The sequence below is a fragment of the Rattus norvegicus genome, chromosome 2, assembly GCF_036323735.1.
Source record: "Rattus norvegicus strain BN/NHsdMcwi chromosome 2, GRCr8, whole genome shotgun sequence".
NCBI lineage: Eukaryota > Metazoa > Chordata > Mammalia > Rodentia > Muridae > Rattus > Rattus norvegicus.
Genome location: NC_086020.1, coordinates 33,306,712 through 33,330,767, shown reverse-complemented (window position 1 = coordinate 33,330,767; position 24,056 = coordinate 33,306,712). Strand labels below are relative to the sequence as shown.

General features: G+C 45.3%; 1 protein-coding gene across 3 annotated transcripts in view; it reads left to right on the top strand.

Annotated features, from left to right (window-relative positions):
- Window positions 1-24,056, top strand: part of Naip5 (NLR family, apoptosis inhibitory protein 5) — a 53,023-nt gene that overhangs the window by 12,040 nt on the left and 16,927 nt on the right. The window contains exons 3-10 of one of the 3 annotated variants that reach the window (XM_226743.9): window positions 8,251-8,821; window positions 9,274-9,373; window positions 12,627-12,708; window positions 13,525-13,576; window positions 16,365-16,484; window positions 17,390-17,489; window positions 21,286-21,367; window positions 23,847-23,904. In XM_226743.9, coding sequence (XP_226743.4) covers window positions 8,254-8,821; window positions 9,274-9,373; window positions 12,627-12,708; window positions 13,525-13,576; window positions 16,365-16,484; window positions 17,390-17,489; window positions 21,286-21,367; window positions 23,847-23,904 — 1,162 coding nt within the window. In that variant the 5' untranslated portion in view covers window positions 8,251-8,253. Of the gene's footprint in view, window positions 1-8,250; window positions 8,822-9,273; window positions 9,374-12,626; window positions 12,709-13,524; window positions 13,577-16,364; window positions 16,485-17,389; window positions 17,490-21,285; window positions 21,368-23,846; window positions 23,905-24,056 lie in introns of those variants that run through there. The other 2 variants (XM_039103487.2, XM_039103486.2) reach the window with 2 other exon arrangements.

Sequence of the window (24,056 nt, the reverse complement as noted above, 5' to 3'; positions counted from 1 at the left end):
AAGTTAGTCCAGTATTACAGGCCCAATAAGTGCCTGGTGGGGCAGCCAAATAATATTTCCCAGTGGGAGCTTTTCTTGTGACATTGCAGAGTGCCTGATGAGTGGGTGGCACGGTTCCTATACAGAGCCCCTGTCCTGTGACCTCGGGCAGTGTCAATCTATGGTTGAGACTAGCAGAACATCTCTCTGGGGCTATAGTCTGGTTGGTGTAATTGCCTAAAACTGCTACTCCTTCATAGTAAGGTGGGCTGGAGACTAGACATAGCCAGCACTCTTGAGTTCTAAATGGATCTGAATAATTGAGAGTTAGATATGCACCCTTTACTAGATTAAGTAGCCGATCCCCTGTACCTGGGGCGTGAGTGGTCGGAGCGGCAGAATCTCTACTTGTGAAGGAGTGGGTTACTAGAGGGGTTTGAGTGAATCTAGGCAAATGGGCTGGAGCCGGAAGTAAGGGGGTTCTTTGATCCTTTAGGACTAGATTAGGTCCTACGGCTGGGGCAATTCGCTCTCGAACCAGTTGGAGAGAAAACAACAGGCCCGGATGGGTCTGCCCAGGGGTATTGAGGCGGAGACCCCACCGTACCCCAGATTTCCAATCATGTTTCTTTCCTGCCTCAGTGAACCTCATTTGGATGTTGGATTCCCCAGCTAAGCCAGTAAAAGTCACGAGATCTCCCCCTTTAGCTTTCCAGGGTCCATTAGTATGAGTCTCACACCCCCATTTAGCACAGTAAAAGGTTTCTGGCCCCCCACATTGGGCGGTCCTTTTCCCTCCCGGACAGACATACCAACTAGAATGTCGGCAAGGGGGGTAAGAATTGCGGGGAGATTTCGCAGTACGTCCCCATGAATCTTTTGCCAACTGACATAAATCAAAGGTTAGAGTAGGCCACCAGGTGCCTGGAGAGTGAGCACTGTTGGCTAACACCTGTGTCCACCCCGTCTCCAGGTTGCCTATAACCCAAGAAAGGTTGACAACCTGGTGAGGGCTTGGTTGTCCAGCAACCCCCTCCCTCCAGCACAAGCTCAGGGTGATTAGTGTCAGGAGTGTACGCGTGTGAGTCGCAGCTTTAAGGGGTTCCGGGTGCGTTGGGCTCTCCATGTCTGCTGTGCGGTGGCTTCCTCCGGTTGGGCTGCCTTGACGTGTGAAGAGTGGATCCACGCAGCAATTCCGTCCACCTTCAGGGCGGTTGGCGTCGTCAGGAGGACAGTGTAGGGTCCTTTCCACCGGGGCTCAAGATTCTTAATCTGGTGTCTGCGTACCCATACGAGGTCTCCCACCTGGAACGGGTGTGGCACAGTCGGCTGATCAAGTCTGTCCCGGTATGCCGCAGCTAGAGGTCTCCAGATGTCTCTTTGCACGAGCTGCAAAGCTTGTAGATGGGTTTCCAGGGAAGGGCTATTAGCAAGATTAGCAATATTGGAATTAAAGAAATCAATAAATGGGGGTGGTGCCCCATATACTATCTCAAAAGGAGTCAACCCATGAGAGCCCGGTGTGTTCCGGGCCCTGTAAAGAACTAAGGGGAGGAGGGAAACCCAATCCTTTGTGCCAGTTGCAAGCGTAAGTTTGGATAAAGTCTCCTTAATTGTTCTATTCATACGCTCTACCTGTCCTGAACTCTGGGGTCTGTATGCACAATGTAGTTTCCAATCAATCCCCAGTAATTTGGCCACCAACTGACTTACCCGGGAAACGAAAGCGGGCCCGTTGTCCGATCCCAGGACTTGCGGCATACCATACCTGGGAAAAATCTCTTCAAGAAGTTTCTTGGTGACTACCTTTGCAGTCTCATGTTTGGTGGGAAAGGCCTCGACCCATCCTGAAAATGTATCCACAAACACCAGCAGATATCTGTAACCATACATGCCTGGTCTGATTTCAGTAAAATCAATCTCCCAATGGATGCCAGGACGATGCCCCCTGGGACGAGTCCCAATACCATTTTTCACCTTCCCTGGGTTCACTTGGGCACAAGCTTTACAGTTTTCAGTCGCTTCTCGCAAGGCCTGACCCTGTCCCAAAAGGTAAAGACCTACTTCCTCTCGCTCCAGGAGAGTTCTCATCTTCTTGATTCCCAGGTGAGTTAGTTTATGTAAATAAGATATTAATTCAAAAGTCAATTTTGTAGGCATGACAATCTTTTCTTTATAGACCCATCTTTTTAGTCGAGGAGAGTATACTGCCCCCATTTTCTTTAGGAGGTTTATGTCCTCTGAATCATATGGCCATGGGGAAACTTGCTCATGGTCATCTGCACTGACCAGAGTCAGGATCTGTCCTTTCTCCGCAGCCTTTCGAGCCGAAGCGTCGGCCAGCCGGTTTCCCCGGGCTTCTGGACTCTGTCCTTTCTGGTGCCCTGGACAATGTATGATACTCAGTCCTTTTGGTAGGAATAGAGCCCTCAAGAGAGCTAAGATTTCAGCCTTATTTTTGATCTCTCTTCCTTCTGATGTAAGTAATCCCCGTCTCCGGTAGATTTCACCATGAATATGTGCGGTAGCAAATGCATAACGGCTGTCAGTATATACATTTAGTCTCTTACCTTCTGCCATCTTAAGAGCCTGTGTCAAGGCAATGAGCTCGGCTCGTTGAGCGGAGGTACCTGCAGGTAAGGCACTTGCCCAGATTACCTCATCTTCGGTGGTGATGGCAGCTCCGGCCCTCCGCTCCCCATCCGCAACATAACTGCAGCCATCCGTATACCAGGTGTAGTCAGCATTCGGAAGAGGCTGGTCCATTAGATCTGGTCTGGTTCCATGTGTTTCTGCTAAGATCTGCAGGCAGTCATGTGGCTCAGCTCCTTCCGGTAAGGGGAGTAGGGTAGCCGGATTCAAAGCCACTACTGGACCAAACTGGACCTTCTCCGTGTTTAACAACATAGCTTGGTAATGAGTCATGCGGGAATTAGAGAGCCATCGGTCAGGAGGTTGTTTTATCAGGGCCTCTACCGCATGAGGTGCCAAAATAGTCAGAGGCTGTCCTAGGGTCAGTTTATTAGCATCCTTAATCAGGAGTGCAATTGCTGCTACCATCCTCAGGCAAGGTGGCCATCCTGAAGCAACGGGGTCTAACTTCTTTGATAAATAGGCCACTGGCCGCTTCCAGGGCCCTAGTCTTTGTGTAAGAACTCCTTTTGCATAGCCTTTCTTCTCATCTACAAACAGCTCGAAAGGCTTGGTAACATCTGGGAGGCCAAGGGCAGGGGAGGACAATAAGGCACGCTTGATGTTGTCAAAAGCCTCTTCTTGTTGTGACCCCCATTGGAACAATGTCCCTTGTTTAGTAAGCGGGTATAGGGGAGCAGCCATCTCGGCGTAACCCGGGATCCAGAGGCGGCAGAATCCTGCCGTGCCTAAGAACTCCCTCAGCTGACGGGGGCTTTTTGGAACCGGGATGCCAGCCACAGTCTGTTTTCGAGCTGAGGTTAACCACCTCTGTCCATCTCTCAGCTGATATCCCAGATAAGTGACTTGAGTTTGACATATTTGGGCCTTTTTCGCTGAGGCCCTATAGCCCAGGCGCCCCAGAGTCTGTAGGAGGGATTCTGTCCCCAAACGGCATGCCCTCTCAGTGGCACCTGCCAAAAGCAGGTCATCAACATATTGCAGGAGTATAAGAGAGGGGTACTGGACTCGAAAATCAGCCAAATCTCGATGTAAAGCTTCATCAAACAGAGTGGGACTATTTTTAAATCCTTGGGGCAGTCTAGTCCAAGTCAATTGACCCGAAAGTCCCAAATCTGGATCTTTCCATTCAAAAGCAAATAAAGGTTGGCTTTCCGGGCTGAGCCGGAGACAAAAGAAAGCATCTTTCAGGTCCAAAACCGTATACCAAGTATGTGTGGGGGGCAGAGTACTGAGTAAGTTGTAAGGGTTTGGGACAGTCGGATGGATGTCTTCTACCCTTTTATTGACCTCCCTTAAATCTTGTACTGGCTGGTAATCTCCAGTTCCTGGCTTTTTGACAGGTAGCAAGGGCATATTCCATGGCGACCGGCAAGGGACTAAAATGCCCTGGTCTAGAAGCCTTCTAATATGTGGTCTTATTCCCTGGTAGGCCTCCTGTGACATGGGGTACTGCTTTATAGAAACTGGAACTGCCGTGGCCTTTAGTTGAATAATCAAAGGAGGCTGCTGAAGCGCTAGTCCCATTCCCCCAGTCTCTGCCCATGCTAGTGGGAACTTCGTGACCCAAGAGTCTATTTCTGTAGTTTGTGGCTTGTCATGTCCTGGTTCATATAATCTATATTCGTCCTCTAATTGAAGGGTCAAAACTTGGAGAGGGGTCCCCTGGGGACCAGTTATCCAGGCCCCTCCTTCTTCAAAATGAATTTGTGCTTTTAGTTTAGTGAGCAAGTCACGGCCCAGTAGAGGGTATGGACAATCCGGAACATGTAGAAAAGAATGAGTCACCTTACCAGTAGCCAGCTGAACCCGGCGGTCTGTTGTCCACCGATATGTCTTGCCACCAGTGGCTCCTTGTACCCAGGCTGTACGGTCACTGAGCTGTCCATGAGCCCGGGTGAGGACTGAATGTTGAGCTCCAGTGTCCACTAGAAAGGTAACGGGCTGCCCCCCTACTTCAAGAGTTATCCTGGGCTCAGGGGGGGGCTCCTGGCCCTGACCTCCCTAATCTTCATCTAGGGTCAAAAGGGAGGTCTCTGGCTTCTTCCGGGGTCCACGGGAGTTCTTAGGGTTCTTAGGGCAATCTCGGGCCCAATGTCCTTTCTCCTTGCAGTAAGCGCACTGATCCTTGTCCAGCTTCAGCCCCTTTCGATTTCCCTTCCTGTCTCCCTTCCTTCCCTGACTCTGAACTACGGCGGCCAAAATCCGATTCAGCTCCTTGCTCCTCTTTTTCTCCCTCTCATCTTTCTCCCTACGTAATCTTTCCTCCTTCTCTTCTTGGGTCTCTCTCTTATTAAAAATCCTTTCTGCTTCCTTAAGCAAGTCCTGCAGTGTATAACCCTGTAGGTTTTCTAACCTCTGTAACTTAGCCCTGATATCTGGCGCAGCCTGCCAGATAAAGGACATAGAAACACTCGTCATCTGCCCTGGGTCATCTGGATCATAGGGTGTGTACATGCGATAGGCCTCTTTTAGTCTTTCTAAGAAAGCTGAGGGGGTCTCATCGGCCCCCTGTAATACCTGCTTCACCTGAGCCAAATTGGTTGGGCGCCGGGCAGCCCCTCGGAGACCCGCTAAAAGCAACTGGCGGTAAAGGCGTAGGTGTCCCCTACCATCAACCGTATTGAAGTCCCAGTTTGGCCTTGTGAGTGGAAATGCATCATCAAGTGCATCAGGCAGTTGAGTAGGACGCCCATCATCTCCCAGGACATGCTTCCTGGCTTCCAGAAACACCCTCTGTTTCTCCTCCGAAGTCAAAAGGGCCTGTAAAAGCTGCTGACAATCATCCCAAGTGGGCTGATGTGTAAGTAAAACAGATTCTATTAATTCAGTAAGGGCCACTGGGTCCTTGGAAAAAGGGGGGTTGTGCTGCTTCCAGTTGTAAATATCGGCCGCGGAGAAAGGCCAATACTGGGTCTGCCCTCCCGTTCCCTGTCTAAGGGGAAAGGCCTGCGAAGTCGAATCCGGTACTGTTTCCCGCTTATGGCGTAGTCTCCCTGCTATTGGAGAGGATGCTGCCTCAGACTGGGGTTCAGCTTCTGGGAGGGCAGACGATCTTGCTTCTGCCTCCTGAGGTGACCTGGTAGATACAGGGTATGGAGGAGGCTCCTCAGATAAGAGATCTATAAGGGGAGAGTTAGAATCTTCCGGAAGCACCGGCTTAGGTTTAGATGTAGTTTTAGGAGATTCCTTCTTGGTCCGGACAGGAAAGAGAGAGGAAGGGGTTGAGAGAGGAGCAAGTGGGGCCGAGGGAGTAGGGGGCCAACTTAAATCTACAAATGGTTGCACCCAAGAAGGGGGCTCAAAGGCAAGGCTTTCCCAGGTGATAATGTAAGGCACCTGGTCAGGATGTCCATGTAGTCCTTTATGGAAGATCTGATCCTTGACCTGTAAAATAACAGTTTTGTTAAAAGTACCATCCACCGGCCATCCGGCTCCAAAAGTGGGCCACTCAGAAGTGCAGAGAGTCTGCCACTTCCCCTTCTTAATTTCGACCCCTTGTTCATCTGCTCGGTCCCGGACGTCCTTCCAGTGGTCGAGAGTAAGACTCAACGGCGTTGTTAAAGACTGTCCCATGTTAGTTTCAAGGTAAATTAGAGAGCAAACAAGACAAACACACCCAACAATCAAACAAGCAACAGTCAAGCGCGCCACTCGGCTATGGCGCAAAATTAAAAGTAAAAAGTCGGAGGGACGCACTGAGGGTCCGGATCCCTCACCCTCCACCAAAACTACGTATCCTTCTGATACGGACTGAGCTCCGACAAATCGGGCTCCAAACACCCTTGGAACATCTTCCAGGGCTGCGGGGGAGAAGTCTGAGCTCGTCAGCTCCTTCTCTGGCCCGCCCAAATACAAACGGTCTAGACCCAAGCCAAGTAACTAAGCATTTACAGAACAAGTCACAAAGCAAAACAAGACAAGACAAGACAAATGCTGGCCAGCTTACCTCCCGGTGGGTGGTCGGTGGTCTCTAGGCAGAGGATCTCCGATCCCGGACGAGCCCCCAACTGAAAGACTCTCAGCGAGAATCTTCCCTCAGGAGGGAGATCCTCAAGCCCCAATGACCAGTCCGAGTCCACAGGCTGCAATGTGCAAGAGGATTTTTATTGATCAGGAAACACAGGTATCTGTGGGCGTCCCAGTCAATTCGGAAGACTGGCGCGCCTAGCAGAACCAGGGTAGGCTTTTTATAGTATTTTGGGGAGCAGAAGCAGGCTTACAGAAGCAGATGCATGGTTACAGGGATGTGATTGGTGGAATAAATGAAACATACATGTACATTACCTATTTTGGCTATAATCATAACAATGAGTTAGCAAAAAGTACATGGTGGTCAGGTCTCCCGGGGGGTCAGGGACTGTTTCTTCTTCCCTGCCAGGTGGCCCATGGAGCAATGCCCATATTTTAGTCTAGTTTCTGCATTTTGTTTTCTTTTCGGGGCTATTTTGTCTCAATGCTGGGTCAGCTTGTCCCACAAAGCTTGGGACTCATATGAACTTCTTGAACTTTCTCATAAGGCTTATTTTAGTTTCAGGCCTGTGTATTAAAATTCATCTGTCATTTCTATGGTTGAGGGCCTAGGGATAGGCTTGTATAATCCCTTTTCTGGAAGGGGGTCTTTCAGTTACTTGTAGGGACACTGGTTCTTTATTTTGTGTGGAAGGCAAAATTAACCAAACCTTTAGTTCTTGTGCATGGCTCTTCCCATAGTGCATCTGACTTTCCTCACATCCATACCTAACTACACATATGGATAAAATGGTCGATAAGTGACTTTCCTTAAGTGTCTACTTGAGGACTCAGTTTGACTACCCTGCATATGTGCCACAAACCAGTTCAGGTGAGATCAGCCTGTCCGTTCTTCCTTCCTCATGCATCGGTGCTACCCTTGACTAGAGATTGTCTAAACTTGAATGTTGCCAGGAGTGCTTCAGAGAAGAAAGGAGCCCAGTGCAGGGCGGATGTGAAGCAGGGGTGTGTGCCGTATATGTAGGTTAGTATAAGAGAGAAACCAAATAGGGTCCTAGGTCAAACAGTCTCCTCTGCTCTCAACCACAAGTCCTAGGCTAGCAGGGGATACAGAGATAGCATGGCCCTATTTCAGAATAACAAACAAGCAAAAAAGCCTTTATGGATTGAACCAGGTCTATTTGTCTTGTTCATTGATGGTCCTCATGGCCTACTCTGCTTGCTGCAGTCACAAGTAGACACAGCGATTGTTTCTCGAGTGAGTAAGCACGTGAGAACTGATGTTTTATAATTTCTCAAACAACTTCCTTCCTATCTCCACAGTCTAGGTATTTCTTTACTATCTTCTGCCTTCATTAAAGCTGAGGACACGATGTGTATTTAAATCTTTTGTTACCTTTACTTGGTAGTGTGGGGCATGGGCGTGTGTGTGTGTGTGTGTGTGTGTGTGTGTGTGTGTGTGTGTGTGTATCGCCATGTCCATGTAGAAGTCAGGACAACTTGTGGGAGTCAGTTCTCTTCTTTCACCTCATGGGTCCAGAGGTGAGGTGCAAGTGTCTACCCACTGAGCAACACCCTGGGCCCTAAATCCATGCTCTTGTAGTAAAAACATGGCTATCACCATTGTCTGCTCTCCTTTCCCTTTAGAAAATGGCTGAGCATGGGGAGGCCTCTGAGGATCAAGTTTCTGAGTTTGATGGTGAATGTCTCCCTGAGCTCTCTGCTCTTCTCGGGGTGGATGCAGTTCAGCTGGTAAAGAGCCAAGAAGAAGAAGAGAATAAAGAACGGATGAAAATGAAGAAAGGTTTTAATGCACAGATGCGCAGTGAAGCCAAACGGCTGAAGACTTTTGTGACCTATGATGCGTTCAAATCGTGGACCCCACAGGAGATGGCAGCTGCTGGGTTTTACTACACGGGTGTGAGACATGGGGTTCAGTGCTTCTGCTGTAGCTTAATCCTCTTTGGTACTAGCCTCAGGAAAGTTCCCATAGAGAGCCACAGGAAATTACGACCCCAATGTGAGTTCCTCTCGGGCAAAGATGTTGGAAACATTGGCAAGTACGACATACGGGTGAAGAATCCAGAGACGCTGCCGAGAGGTGGCAGAGCAAGGTACCATGAGGAGGAGGCCAGACTGGAGTCCTTTGAGGACTGGCCGTTTTATGCCCATGGGACATCACCTCGTGTACTCTCAGCTGCTGGCTTTGTCTTCACAGGTAAGAGGAGTCCGTTTGGTGAGGTGTTTCTGTGGTATTTAAAGTTTAGGTTTCATTTTGTGTGTAATATTTTTTAGTGAACCCTCACTGATGAAGGTGCTATGTTAAACATAGGATGCATTTCATTAAATTTCAAGTGCAACAATTTTGCTTCTGCTTTAATATGTGTTTAGTGTAGCTTTATTGGTTTGCTATACATCTGTCTGTAAACATACACACACACACAGACACATATGTTTGCCTGTGTATCAAGTGTTACTTTTCTTCACATGTAGACCTTCAGTGTAGCAGCAGTGAGCTGAGGGTATAGCCCAGTGCTAGAGCACTTCTGCAGCACCTACAAAGAACAGGCATGCTGGGCTGGAGTGCGTCTTGTTCTGGTACATTCTAGTCAGCTCCAAGACACAGGTCGCGCTATTGCCGGTCAGTCATATGCTTTCCTGCCTCTGTAGGTAAAAGGGACACTGTGCAGTGTTTCTCCTGTGGTGGATGCTTGGGAAACTGGGAAGAAGGAGATGATCCCTGGAAGGAGCATGCCAAGTGGTTCCCCAAGTAAGTGGATAATTATTTTAGTTTTTACAAAGCAAAATAAAACCAGAGGCAAAAGAGCTACATTGTAGGAATATTCCCTTGAGTTCTCATCTTTCTCTTATCCAATATGGGATCACCCCAGATCTTTTTAACTAATTAAAGTGACAAGTTTGAGTCACAGGAGCTTCAGTGTTTTCTTCTATTTTAAAAGCTATTTTTCTTTTATTTTTAAATTCATTTTCGGTTTGGTGTGTGTGTGTGTGTATGTGTGTGTGTGTGTGTGTGTCTGTGTCTGTGTCTGTGTGTGTGTATGCACGTATGCATATGTGGGCTGCAGGTTGACCTATCATGTCTTCCTTATCACTCTCAGGGATCACTGAACCAGAACTCATAGATTGGCTAGACTAGCTGGCCAGTGAGCCCTGGGACCTGCCTGTCTCTGCTACCCCAGGCCTAGGGTTAAATAAGTGTGTGACCATACCCCACCCTTAAGGAGATACTGGGATTCAAACTCCCAATCCACATGCTTGTGCTGAGGCATTGTATCTACTCAGCCATCTACTTATTATCCCCAATACTAAGATGTCAAGAAGCAGTTCTGTGACTTACCCTAGGTAATGAATGAATTAGTCTGCGCAGGGCTGGAAATGGTGTATAAATGAAAGAAAGCAAGAACGTTTAAGGCATTACAAGTAGTGTCACATCCTGCTGAGTATGCAGTAAGTGAAAATGCTTGCTGAATGCATTGGCACACACCTGTACTCCCAGCATTAGGAAAGTGGACACTGGAGAATCAGGTATTCAAAGCCACCCTCTGCTAAAAGGCAAGAGGACCAGGTAAGTCCTAGGTCACCCACATCCTCGTGCCACAAGAGAAAATACGTTTTGTTTCAGAGAGTCAAGGTTTTTGTTAATGTACATTTCTGCTGAGAAAAAGCATATTGTAATTATTTTTAGTGATTGGTTTAGTGCTGGTTTTGTAATTTCTTTGTTTCTGCCAAATAAAGATTTATTTCTTTCCCTGTTCTTCAAGCTTTCACTATGGAATGATTCCCGAAAAGGAAAGGAGCAGTATAGTACGCACTTGCCAGCACCTGGTCAGGAATATGCCCTCGACTCTGGCTAATTCCCCACGGAATGACAATAAGCTGGCTACTTCAGCCACACAGAGAATTGATCACTGTTACAGCGTATGAGACTTTCCAAACAAGCTGAACCACATTATCTCTCTCAGAGTCAAGTGTCTGAATCAGCACTTGAATGCTCACTTCCCTCCATCTCTTAATGCTTTGTAAAATACATTTTAGTGTGTGTGGAGGGGATGGGGATGTGGCTTATATGCCAGAATGTGGGCATAGTGACACTGCTTCTTCTCCAGTCCCCTTGTCCTGGAATTCTAGAGTCCTGCCTCTGACTCCCTGCCCAGCCATTGGCCACTGGCAACTTTAGTCACCAATCACACCCAGCTGGAGACAGGGACCCTCAGCGCCTCACATGTGGGATTCTCATGCAATTTGAGAACCAATAACAACACAAGCATTAAACTAAACGCACAGCACAATTTAAGAAAGTACTGTTGAGATGGGAGTGATGGCATGTGCCTGTAATCCCAGGTCTGTCCAGGTGGAGGCAAGGGGGTCGCAAATTGAAGTTTGTATTTTTGCTATTTAAAGAGCCTAAGGAGAGCCTGTGCCAGGTGGAATCCTATCTCAAAAGGAAAAACAGTATTGTAACGATTTTAAAGCAGATTAGTTCATTATAATATTTCTAAAAAGGATTTATAACCCCAACTCACTGTAGTTCACCCGATGTGCTATGTCCTACAGGGGTGACAGTCAGGCATAGAACAATGCATGGAAATATATGAAAAATGTAGCCACAATCACTGGGTGCCACAGACACTGAATGGAAGCCCTTGAGGATATTTGAGTCATGTAATGGAGTTCATCGTCTCATGAGAATATGAAAGGGCAAGGCTGGTTTCCTTTCCATTGACAAAACAGTTCTCAGTCCCTTACCACACCATTAGAAAGAAACATTAGTGTCAGTTAGAGGAATGCTAAAAGTACCTTCATGGACTGGAGCGATGGCTCAGCGGTTAAGAGCACTGACTGCTCTTCCAGAGGTTCTGAGTTCAATTCCCAGCAACCACATGGTGGCTCACAACCATCTGTAATGGGATCTGATGCCCTCTTCTGGTGTTTCTGAGGATAGCTACAGTGTGCTCACATACATAAAGTAAATAAGTCTTTTTAAAAAGTAGCTTTATTCTTATGGAAAAGGAATGCCTTTCCAGATGATATTGAACTTCATAAAAAATCAAAATCAATAGATTAATATGCTTCTTTAAGATTTTCATGATGTTTTTGCTTCATAGGAGACTTATGGTACAACTGATTTTTCCATTGATCCATTTTCTGTCCTTGATTGTGGATACTTGGCTTAGCCCACACCAGCTGAATCAGAAAGGCAGAATATTCCCCAGTCCATCTAGCCTGTATCAGTCTCTCTGACTGCTTGCTTTGCACTTGTGGGTTAAGAAAACCGACAGTGGAGGGCAATGGTAGGCTTATAGTGCTCCTGAGACTGGCGTAGGAAGATTGCTTTAGCCCAGGCGTTTATGATTAGCTGGACAACACGGGTAAAATACAACAAAAGTAACCTGAAGATTCAATTGTAAATAGCTGTGTGTGATCATTAATATAAATAGATAATTCTATCAGAACACTTGCAGTTCTCGTGACTTAGGTGCGTTTTTAACTTTTAATACAATAATGTTGATCACGTTTCCCCACTTCCTACACAGCAAACTTCATGTTCTTTCTCTTTCTCTTTCAACACCCTCCTCTACGAAGACACCCAAAAATCTAAACAATCAAAAGGACAGTAAAAAAAGGAAAAGAAGAAGAAAGAAAAAGAACAATGCCTACGAAAGTAGTGTGGGGTTTGTTTTGTGTTGGCCAACTATGGGGCCTGCACTGGAGTGCGCTTTACACCTGGGAACACGCTGCTGAGGGACCGGTCTCCCCTCTACCGGTAGCTTGCAAATAGCTCTGGGTGAGGGTGGGGCACTGTGTCCACTTCCCCCTCTCACTAGGGCTCCATCGGGTTGGGACCTGCTCAGGTTTTGTGTCTATGGGGAAAGTTTTTTTTTTTTTTGACAGTTTTACTGATATATAAAGTACATCAGTTCAATAAGTTTTATCAAATGTTCATTGCAGTGTAGAACATTTCTGTTTATAGGACTATATTTTAATTATATTTTTAATTACAGATGTGAATTTCTTCAAAGTAAGAAATCCACAGAGGAAATTAACCAGTATATTCAAAGCTACACGGGATTTCTTCATGTAGCGGTAATTGACATCAGCCAACTTTTTCAATAGTGTTCTTTACCAAGCAATATCCGAACTGTCAGGGAGAGGGTTTCTGTTTTGTTTTCTGATGGATTCTGTGCCTTTCTCCCTTTCTCTTCTCATTCTCCTGCCTCTTGTCTGCAAAGAGGAAAACAGAAATCCTGCTGCCTTGCTAAGCTGGAGCCGCTTAGACTTGGCTTTCCAGGCTGGCTGTGGGTGGCTTCTGCCTCCTTCCTTTCCTCTGCCTGAGGCCACTCCCTAGCATCCGTCTGCTGCCTCCACGTGGGTGACAGACTCAGTCCTCTGTGGTACCTGGCAGAGGCAGGGCACTCAGAGCTGCCTCCTGCAGCTGGGTATTTAGACTGAAACCAATGAGTGTTGGGCAGTGGGAAAATCCACCTAAACTAAAGCCAAGGGAGACTGTACTGGCTGACTGACTCAGACAGCATGGGCTGAAAGTCTGGGGGAGTTCTCTCAGAGGGAGAGTTGCTCAACTGGAGAGGCCCTTCTGAGGTGAGCCCTTTCCTAAGTCTCAGTTCCTCATGAGTCACATACATCTGTGTGTGACTGCAGTTCTGTTGTTGAGCTGTCTGGTAAGAGTGGTCCTGAGAAAGTTTCCATTTCACTGGTGTTTGGAACTGCATAAACATTCCCCAAATCAATAAAAATCAAACCAGAATGAAAAACGACTGCTTTGCCCACATTCGGCTGCTCTAATGAAACTTTGCTTCAGTGGGGGAAGTTCTTCATTTGCAGCTCACAGATGGATGCATAATTTATACATTAATCAGTTGGTAACCAAATTTCTTTCCTCAGGGAGAACATTTTGTGAATTCCTGGGTGAGAAGAGAATTACCTGTGGTATCAGGTAAAACCTTAGACACATTCCAAACACTTTGTTTCTCTGTTTCTTTTTGTTTTTTCTCTGTCTCTGTCTCTGTCTCTGTCTCTGTCTCTGTCTCTGTCTCTCTCTCTCTCTCTGTGTGTGTGTGTGTGTGTGTGTGTGTGTGTGTGTGTGTGTGTGCACCACATGTACAAATGTGTGTTTTTGGGAGCCAGACAACGGCATCAGGTCCCTTGGAGGTGGAGTAACAGGTATTTACGAACTGTGGTATTTATGATGCGGTTGCTGGGAACTGAACTCAGGTACTCTGGAAAAGTAGTCAGTGCTCTTAACCACTGAGCCATCTCTCCATCCCTCATCAACTTTCTTTAAAACTTATCTTGATAAATGATTTCCCTGTTATGGAGTGACTTTGTTTTCTTTTTGTTGTTACTTTATGAGCAGGACAGATGGTTCAGTGTTTAATGCACTTGCTACTCTTGCAAAGGACTCAGGTTCGGTTTCCAGCGTCCTCTGGCAATTCACAACAGCATAAGTTTAGTTTCAGAGGATCCAGTGTCTTTCTCTGATTTCTGTGGCCACCGCACACATGTGGTACAGTCAAACAAGTAGACCAAAATAATGCAATTTATAAAGGTAAATTAAGAAAATACAGACTCATTTACTTATTCAAGTCTATGTATGTCCATGGGTCCCACGTGTGAAGGTGCAGAAGTCAGAGGACAACTTATAGGAGTTGGTTCTCTCCTTCTACCATGATGGCATTAATTAAGATGTTATTAGGTTTAGTGGCAAACTTCTGTATCATGGAGCCCTTCATTGAAGTGGCTTACTTAGTTTTTAGTGCAGGTAAGCATAACTATGTAGTGTTGCTGCTGCAATGGATGCTCCCTTTAAAACAACTAAACTTTTGGATAAAATGTTTTGGAAGCAGTTTTTAGGGTCTCTCCTATCCCAGGTTGGCCTCAAATTCAAACGAGCCTTGAATTTGTGGCCCTCCTGCTGAGTGTTGAAGTGGAGCTTCTCAGGTGCTGGGGATGGAACCAAGGCTATTAGGAGAGCAAACTACCCATTGACCTACATCCCCAACCCCCAAAGCATCCTCAAATGGCTTAGTGCATTGTTAAGAAATTGGGGGATGTTCACAACCAAATGAGGTGACAGATCTGAGGACATTACTTGTTTGCTTAGAATAGGCCTGGTCCTCTGGTCCCATCCCAGCACCCATGGAAAACAAAACCTTAGTGTTAGGAATTTAGGTCAGTAGAGCAACTACATAGCAAGTAGGACAGGCTCCTAGTTCAGGCTGAGCAGAGTCAGGGACCTGGGGACAAGGGAGAGTGGACAGGAAGAAAGTGATCATATTACAGTAAGTAGTCTGTGGTTGACTGGGTAGGATTGTTCATCCCTGTAATTGCTGCTCTTGGAAGGAGGCGCTTATGGCCAGATTGGACTATGATATTGGGTTAGAGGCCAGTATAGGCTGCATGAGGTTAGTGCCAGTTCCAGTGTCCATGCCTGTAATCCCAGCACTGAGGAAGCTGAGGCAGAAATATCACAGGTTGAGGATAGCTTATTACCTAGCAAATCATCATGGCCCCCACCCCCAATAAACTTGGGGTTGAAGGGACGTCTCTCATGTTAAGAGCATCAGTTGTTCATGCAGAGGACTTAAGTTCCTTTCAACATGTCTACATAGTAGCAGCTTACAATAATCCGCAACTCCATCTCTAGTGGATCTGACCCCCTCTCTCGCCATCTGGGGCCCTAGGCACACATATGGTACACATACATATGTATAGACAAAACACTCACACATATATACATACTTGAGCACATGCATGTGTGTGCATACACACATACATACACTCTTACACACAGATTGCATCCTTCTGGCTGGGACCACCATTTTCCAGTACCTTGCTAAAATAAGAAACACAAAGGGAAAAAGGAGAAGCATCTAGTGCTTGTTCTCCAGGTCTGTGGAAGGCAAAGCTGTTTCTTTGGCCACAGACGTAAGTGTCTACAAGAAGAGTGATATTGTAGACATAGGATTGTTTATTCAGGATACTCATGAATGTTACCATAGCAATACTGGCAGACTCTACAGTGTTACCCAGCATGTGCTTGTCATTATTAAAGAATCAAGTCAAGGCAGGAATCCTGGGCAGAGACTGACTGAGTGCGTTGAGCATATTAGGAACTCTAAGGGTCAGCAATGGGGCAATGAGTGCAGAGTGCTTTCCTTGCAAACACAATGCTTTGTATCGTGTCTCCAGAATCCACGTGACAAAAGGTGGGTGTCATTGTTGTATATTTGTGATCCCAGTCTGTGGAGGCAGAGACATGGATCCTGGGGTTTGACAACCTAGCCTGGGAAGTGAGACACCCTCCCTACCAAAAAGGGAAAAGAGCGAAGCGTGTCCACCGACTTCCACAGGCACATGTACATGCACATATGCCTTCATACACATGAACACACAGAACTTTAAGTCCTAAGACAGATTTCTGAGATAGGTGAAGAGATCAGGTAAAGAAGGAAGCCAAAGAAAGTCTGAAGTGCCAGCCTGCTCCAAACAGAGAACACCCTGTGAGCACTAAGGAAAACTGTAGAACCTATTCCCTGTGGCCATGTGGCTTAATAGAGGTCAAACCTCAAAGAAAACATAGGTTTCTAGACTGTGCGAAAAAATACTTATGCGCATGCGTGTACACACACACACACACACACACACACACACACACACACACACGCACACACACACACAAAACTAACTTAAACTTTAAGCTCACCTGCATCCTTTTTCCCAAGCTTACAGCAATGACAGTGTCTTTGCTAATGAAGGACTAAGAATGGACACGTTTAAGGACTGGCCCCATGAATCATCTGTGGCTGTTGAAGCTCTGGTCAAAGCAGGTCTTTTCTACACAGGTGAGTCAGGTTTCCTTCTTTATGTGTGTGTGTGTGTGTGTGTGTGTGTGTGTGTGTGTGTGTGTGTGTGTGTTTGTGTGAGTGCGTGCGCGCACTCACATGAGCTTGCCTGCATGTAAGTACACATGCCTCATGCCTGCATGATGTCCTCAGAGTTCAGACAGGGTGCTGGATCCTGGGACTGGGGTTGCAATTGTCTTTGAGCCATCATGGGGGTGCTGGAACCAAACTGGACTCCTTTGCAAGAGCAGCCACTGCTCTCATGCTGAGCATCTCTTTAGTATCAGTATTTAGTGTGGACCAAACATTCAAATCCTCGTACATATTTCTGTTTTCTTCACCATTTGACATAGATCTCTTTGGGGCCCATAAGACCTTCAGTTTCCCAAAGCTCCCTAGTGTTCAGCCTCTGAACCTGGGGATTCTGCATCCACTTCATCCAACAGACATATTCCACTGGCACAGATGATCTTTTTACCACATGGTCTTAACGAATGACTCCTCTTGCCAGTCTCCCTCAAGTCTGTCTCATAGATGATGTGTTCTGTTTTTTTTCTTTTTTTTTGAGCTGAGGACCGAACCCAGGGCCTTGTGCTTGATAGGCAAGCGCTCTACCACTGAGCTAAATCCCCAACCCCGATGATGTGTTCTTATTTCAAGTTAAATATACCTGACAATAATGTGAGGAGAGGTGATTCTTTATAATCCATCTTGCAGAGCGTCTCCTAAATTTGTTCATTTATTCCATCCCTGGCAATGAGTACATTCTTTCTGATTTACTCATTAAGCAATTGCCTGTTGGTTGCCTGTATCTGTGATGCCCAGTAAATCTGAACATCTGGAGTTGTCTTGTGAGTTGGTGAACAGGTGTATGTGCTGTAGAACTGATCCCATTCCTTTTCTAGGCAAAAAGGACATCGTCCAGTGTTTCTCCTGTGGAGGATGCATGGAGAATTGGAAGGAAGGTGATGACCCAATAGAAGATCACACCAAGTTTTTTCCCAAGTGAGCAAAATGACTTCTCCTGACTGTGTAGTGCTTCTACTGTTATTTCCTCACTGTCCATGTCTTACCTGTGTGTGGTTTCTGCCCACTCTACTGCTTCTGCGGTGAAGGATAAATTTTTTTAAATTTAATTTTCTTGAATATTTTATGTATTTACATTTCAAATATTATTCACTTTCCCCCTCTCCCATACCCCCTCCCGCTGCTTCTATGAGGACGCTCCCACTTCCACCCACCCACTCCAACCTTAACACCCTGACATCACCCTACAATGGGAAAACAAGTCTTCACGGGACCAAGGGCTTTTTCTCCTATTGATGCTGGACATGACATCCTCTGTGGCTGGAGTCATGGGTCCCTCCATGTGTACTCACTGGTTGGTGGTTTAGTCCCTGGGAGCTCTGGTGGGGTCTTGTTGGTGGATATTGTTGTTCTTTCTATGAGGATGCAAACCCTTCAGCTCCTTCAGTCTTTTCTCTAACTCCTCCATTGGGGTCCTTTTGTTCAGTTCAATGGTTAGCTGCAACCATCCATCTGTATCAGTAGGGCTCTGGCAGAACCTCTCAGGAGACACATATATCAGGCTCCTGTCAGCAAATATTTCAGCAATAGTGACTGGGTTTGATGGCTGCATATGGGATGGATCCCCAGGTGGGGCAGTCTCTGGATGACCTTTTCTTCAGGAAGGACACAACATTATGTCTTCATCCCTTGTCTCCCATGACACCTTCCCTGTCCAGCTTTTTTCTCTTCATAGTTACATCTTAGTTTGGGTTGGGTCAATATACAGTCTTTTAAAGACAGGGTCTCTCTATGTCCCAGACTATCACAGAAATGCTATCCTGCCCAGGTAGGACTTGAACCCATGACCATCCTGCCTCAGCCACCCAAGTGCTGGCATTGCAGAGGGCTACTACCATATCTGGAAATTCCATGCCTTTCTGATTCTGTTTTATTACAAACTAGTCTTCCTCTTCTCCGCCTTCTGGAATCCTTTAGTGTTTTCTATTTCTGCTGTCTGAGATATCCCAAATGATTTTCCTTTTCCAGTACTGGGAACAAAAGCATTGATTTGAGCACTCTAGGCAATCCCTTACAATTGAGTTACTCTCTCCCCCTTTTCTGCCCATCTTCAAGGTTATTTTCATTTCTCTTCCACACACAAGTGTTCAGCTGCAGAATGAAATTTGTTGTTTTTACTTAGTAATTAGAATCTTCAAAGATAATATCACTGCATGTGGTTTGAAAAGTGGGTATTTCTGGCCTCAGCAGTCTACACATGGAATCCTAGCCTTCTGAAACATGAAGGAAGAAATCCAGTTTTCTTTTATATTAAATGCTTTAATGTGAACCATCCCCAAATGAATGTATTTTAAAGCCCAGCACTTGTAATTGAGGAACAAGAGTCTTTTGCCATGGTTTCCCTTAGAAGGCATGAAAGTCTGCAACTTGGTGTTTACAGTCTCTGTTGAGCTCTACAGTTGTGTTCTGTGTGCGTCCAACGCTTACCTAAAATGATGCTTTGCTGGGCACACCGGTGAAAGGCTGTCTTGCTAAAGCCAACATGTGAAAGAATGTTTACCTGGAGCAGGCAGAGGTGAAGGGATGTTTGGATATTGCAAACATGCAAATAACGTGTGATAAAGGAGTATAAATATGGCCCCACAAACGGGTGAGGGACATTGAGCTTTGGTTTAGTTTGCTCTGTCTCTCAATTCTTTGCTAGCCATAGGCATGTATTGGTTCACCTTATGTAGCATTGTTGAATTCCATTAGTGGTGATGTCAGAGAGAAACTTGCTGGAAGTGGATGAAGTCCAATTACTGAAACTTAAAATTAAAGTTTTAAATAATTATCTGGTCTTGAGGTAGAATAGTAATAATATTCCAAATGATGAAAACTATTCTTTTAAAAATATCTGATTAATGTATATTTATTTCATATAGTAATGACATTTTCATATATGTACATGACTTTTTTTTTTTTTTGGTTCTTTTTTTCGAACCCAGGGCCTTGCGCTTCCTAGGTAAGCGCTTGTACATGACTTTTACGTGTGTGTGTGTGTGTGTGTGTGTGTGTGTGTGTGTGTGTTAGGGTTTTACTGCTGTGAACAGACACCATGACCAAGACAACTATTATAAAGGCCATTTAGGACTGGCTTCTAGGTTCAGAAGTTCAGTCCGTTAACATCAAGGTGGGAACATGGCAGTGTTCAGGCAGGCATGGTGCAGGAGGAGCTGAGAGTTTTACCTCTTGTTCTGAAGGCAGCTAGGAGAAGGCTGGCTTCCAGGCAGCTGGGACAGGGATCTTAAAGCCTTTTCCAACAAGGGCACACTCCTAATAGTGTCACTCTCTGAGCCAAACATATACAAACCATCACAATGTATGTATATAATATGACATATGTGCATATATCACAACCTATTATAATCATGTTCACCACCATCCTCCCATTACCCTCTCTTATCTGCCTCTAGATTCCCTTGGTTCCTTTTCTTCTAAATCACATGTTTCAGACTAGCCCAGGGCCACATAGCACATACATATATAACTAAATAAATGGAATATTTCCTTCTAATCTTGAAGGTAGAAAATGATTGACAACCATGGTCACTTTGTTTATTTCCTTTTACTTACTTTTTCAAGTATTTGATTTTATGTGCATGAGTGTTTGTTCTGCATGTAAATGTGTGCACTATTTGCATGCCTTGTGTCCACAGAGGTCAGAAGGAGGGCATTAGATCCCCTAGCACTGGAGTTGCAGGAGGTTGTGAGCTGTTTGATAAGGATGTTGAGAACCAAGCCTCATTCCTCTTCAGGAGCACTAAGTGTTCGTCTGCTGAGCCATTTTTCCACGTTTCCCCCACCCCTTTTTCTCTTTATTTGGAAGTAGTATGTAGGAAAGTGGTGATAATGCAGAGGCCTTTTTCTTAATCCCTGGGATTATAAATTGGGAGGCAATCTAGTTGTATTTAAAACTTGGTCTACAATCTATTAATGGAGTTTTGTTTTAATTTCAAACCAGCATGTTGTTGTGAGTCACTAATGTGTTTACACATCTGGTCTAAAAGACAATAACAATAAAGGGCCTATGAGGCGAGGCTATGGAAGTGACAAGTTGCTGCAGGAGCAGTTCTTTGGCAAGTTTCTCTCTGACATCATCACTAATGGAATTCAACATCACTATGTAAGGTGAACCAATACATGCCTATGGCTAGCAAAGAATTGAGAGACAGAGCAAACCAAACCAAAGCTCAATGTCCCTCACCCGTTTGTGGGGCCATATTTATACTCCTCCATCACATGTTACTTCACATGTTTGCAATATCCAAACATCCCTTCACCTCTGCCTGCTCCAGGTAAACATTCTTTCACATGTTGGCTTTAGCAAGACAGCCTTTCACCGGTGTGCCCAGCAAAGCATCATTTGACATTAACTGACTTTCCGAACAAACCAGAAGTTTCCACTTCACCCTAGTGATCTCCTTGTCTCTGCTCCCAAGTGTTGGTTGCTATTTTTATCCTTTCAGCTCATCTTAGCTGGATCATGGGCAGACAGTAACTCTGTTCTCACCCCAACACATTCCCCAAGTATCCTTACCAATAGTTTACAAACCACATTGTTACGTTATTGAAAGCCACAGACTGAATGTTCACACAGCACAACACTGACAGAATCACTGCAAATGTCAGCTTTCTACTTCATTCTTAGCCTGAATCTTCATGTTTTCTAAAGAGCTAATGAAAACACATAACTGCACAGAACCACTTTATGACTTTTCTCTCCTCTGCATAGCTGTGTATTTCTTCAAACCCTGAAGTCCTCTGCAGAAGTGATTCCAGCCCTTCAGAGCCACTGTGCATGTCCAGAAGCCATGGTAATGAACACTCCTCACTTCTAACTCAGCAGCACATAACCATGTGGTCAGACACTGTTGTGAACAGCACTTGCCATCTGTAAATGTATCATGCTTAAGGAAATTCTACAAGTATCTAAGAAGCACTCTCAAGTGTTGTGTGCAGACAGGGGCTTCACAGTGAATGAGAGCTCCATGAAACATACACTCCACCCCTTCTCCTGTACGAATTCTGTTGGTGAAATTCCTTCAGCCTCATTCCTGATCAAGATCCAGGCTACCTGGACCCCATCTGCAATCTCTGGAGGGCAGTGGGCTTGACTTCTTACTTCTTTTGAGATGGGCAAGGCAAGCTTCATTTCGATTAGGACAGGTTCTCACTGTGTAGCTCAGGCTGACTTTGAACTTGCTACGCTCAAATTCCAGACTCTCTGGGAATTTGTTATCCTCCTGCTTCAACCTTCCAATTGCTGGGATTATGAGTGTGTGCCGCCATTCCTATTTGTTTCTGTTCTTTACTGCAGTCAAGGAGCTCAAACCCAAGGTCTTGTGCATGCTAGGAAAGGGCTCTATGACTGAGCCACATCCCTGGTCTGCATGTGTACATCTTTAAGGAAAGCAACCGGGAAGCAAAGTCAGGAACTCAGATGACATTCTAAGCACTGCAGGTTTCTCGTAATACAATCTACCAATTCACTGGTGACACAGTCACCTCATATTGTCATAAGGATAGGTGTGCTGGATCTCATTCCAGAGAACAGGGGAAAATATGGGCATGGCTCTCAAGTTGGACCAGTTATTGTTTAGCCACTCCCTCAATTTCTGCTTCATTTTTACCCTTGCACATCGTGTAGGCAGCGCAAATTTTAGGTCAGATGTTTTGTGGATGGTTATGTGTCCCATCTCTCCATTGGAAATCTTGCCTGGTTCCCAGAGAAGAACAGTTCAGGATCCATATCTCCTACTACTAGCAGTCTTTGCTAGGTCATTCTCATAGAGTCTTGGGAGTTTCTGTTTCCCTAGGTTTCTATCTTGTCCCAGAGATGCCCCCCTCTTTAATTCCATTGTCTCTAGAGTGCTGTCTTCCTCAGTCTTTCCCTGACCTGATCCTTCCCCATCCCCATTGGCCTACAGTGTTCATTCTGTTTTCCCTCCTCGGTGTTATTCACATGACCCCACTTGAGTCCTCCTTGATATTTAGCTTCTGTGGATCTGTGGACTGTAGAATAGCTACCCTTTTCTTTATGGGTAATATCAGCTTATAACAGTACATAGCACGGTTGTCCATCTGGGTCTAGGTTACTTCACTCAGGATGGTTTTTTCCTAGTTCCACCCATTTGCCTGCAAGTTTCTTCACATCTTTGTTTTTAATAGCTGAGCAGTATTCCATTGTGTAAACATACCGCATTTTCTTTATCTATTCTTTCACTGGGGACATGTAGGTTATTTGCAGTTTCTGGTTATTATGAATAAAGCTGCTTTGAACATGATTGATCAGCTGTTCTTATGATAGGGTGGGGAATCCTTTGGTTATATGCCTGGGAGTGGATAGCTGTGTCTTGAGGTAGATCTATTTCTAATTTTCTGAGAAACTGCCAAATTGATTTTCCAGGTGACTGTACAAGCTTACATTTATACCAGTAAGGAGAAATGTCCCCTCTTTTCCATATCCTCACCAGCATGAGCTGTTGTTTGATTTCAGGAGGTGGAATCTCCGAGTTGTTTTGATTTGCATTTCCCTGATAGTTAAGGATGTTGAACGTTTTCTTAAGTGCTTCTAGGCCTTTAGAGATTTCTCTGTACTCCCTTTTTAAATTGATTGATGTGGTTTGTTGACGTTTAGTTTCCTGAGTTGTTTATAGATTTTAGATACCAGCTTTCTTTCAAATGTGGACTTGACATTGTAAGTGTACGGGATGATGCTCCACCACTAGACATTCCCCGAATAGACACAAGACCTTCCATGCTGAATAAAACTATGTATGCTTAGATGTTTGGAGTCCCATAAAAGAAAAAGAGAAGACACTGAAGCCAGGCACATGTGGTGGTTCATTCCAGTTGGGAAATGGAGAAAGGAGGATGAAGTATTATCCTTGGCTACATAAGGAATTCCAGGCCAGCCTACACTACGTGCTACTTTCTTTCAAAAAGTTTGTGTAATAATGCTTCTGCATCCATTTGCATGTCTGACTTAAGCATGTTAGGAGATTTAACTAATGTCTAAGGGTGGAGACAGTGCTTAATGGTCCTTTAGGATTATTCTTGTTCTATACCCACATAGTGCTTCCTATAGAGAGGATACAGACACCATGCATGTACCGTCTAGGAATACACTCTTGCAGATGTATGAGATTTACTCTTTAAGGTGTGGAGCACTCTCCCTTCAATCGGCATTGAGTGCAGGCTGTTTTTAGGAGATGTTGGTTCTCAGTGATAACATAATACCCAGTCTTGATTTAAAACCAAGTTTTGATGTACTAAAGGGTTTATCTTTCAAAGGAAACCACAAGTGAAAGCAACCATGAGGATCCAGTAGCAGTGCATTCTTCTGTGGCAGGTAAGAACTGGAAAGTAGCATGGGATTATGGGTATTTGTACACAGGATTTGAAAGGAAAATGTATTTGTGGTTGTCCAGGGAACCTCTAGAGAGGAGAGAGCTCAGATGAAGGGAACTGTGGATAGGGAGTGATCATTCCTGGGACTTGCTG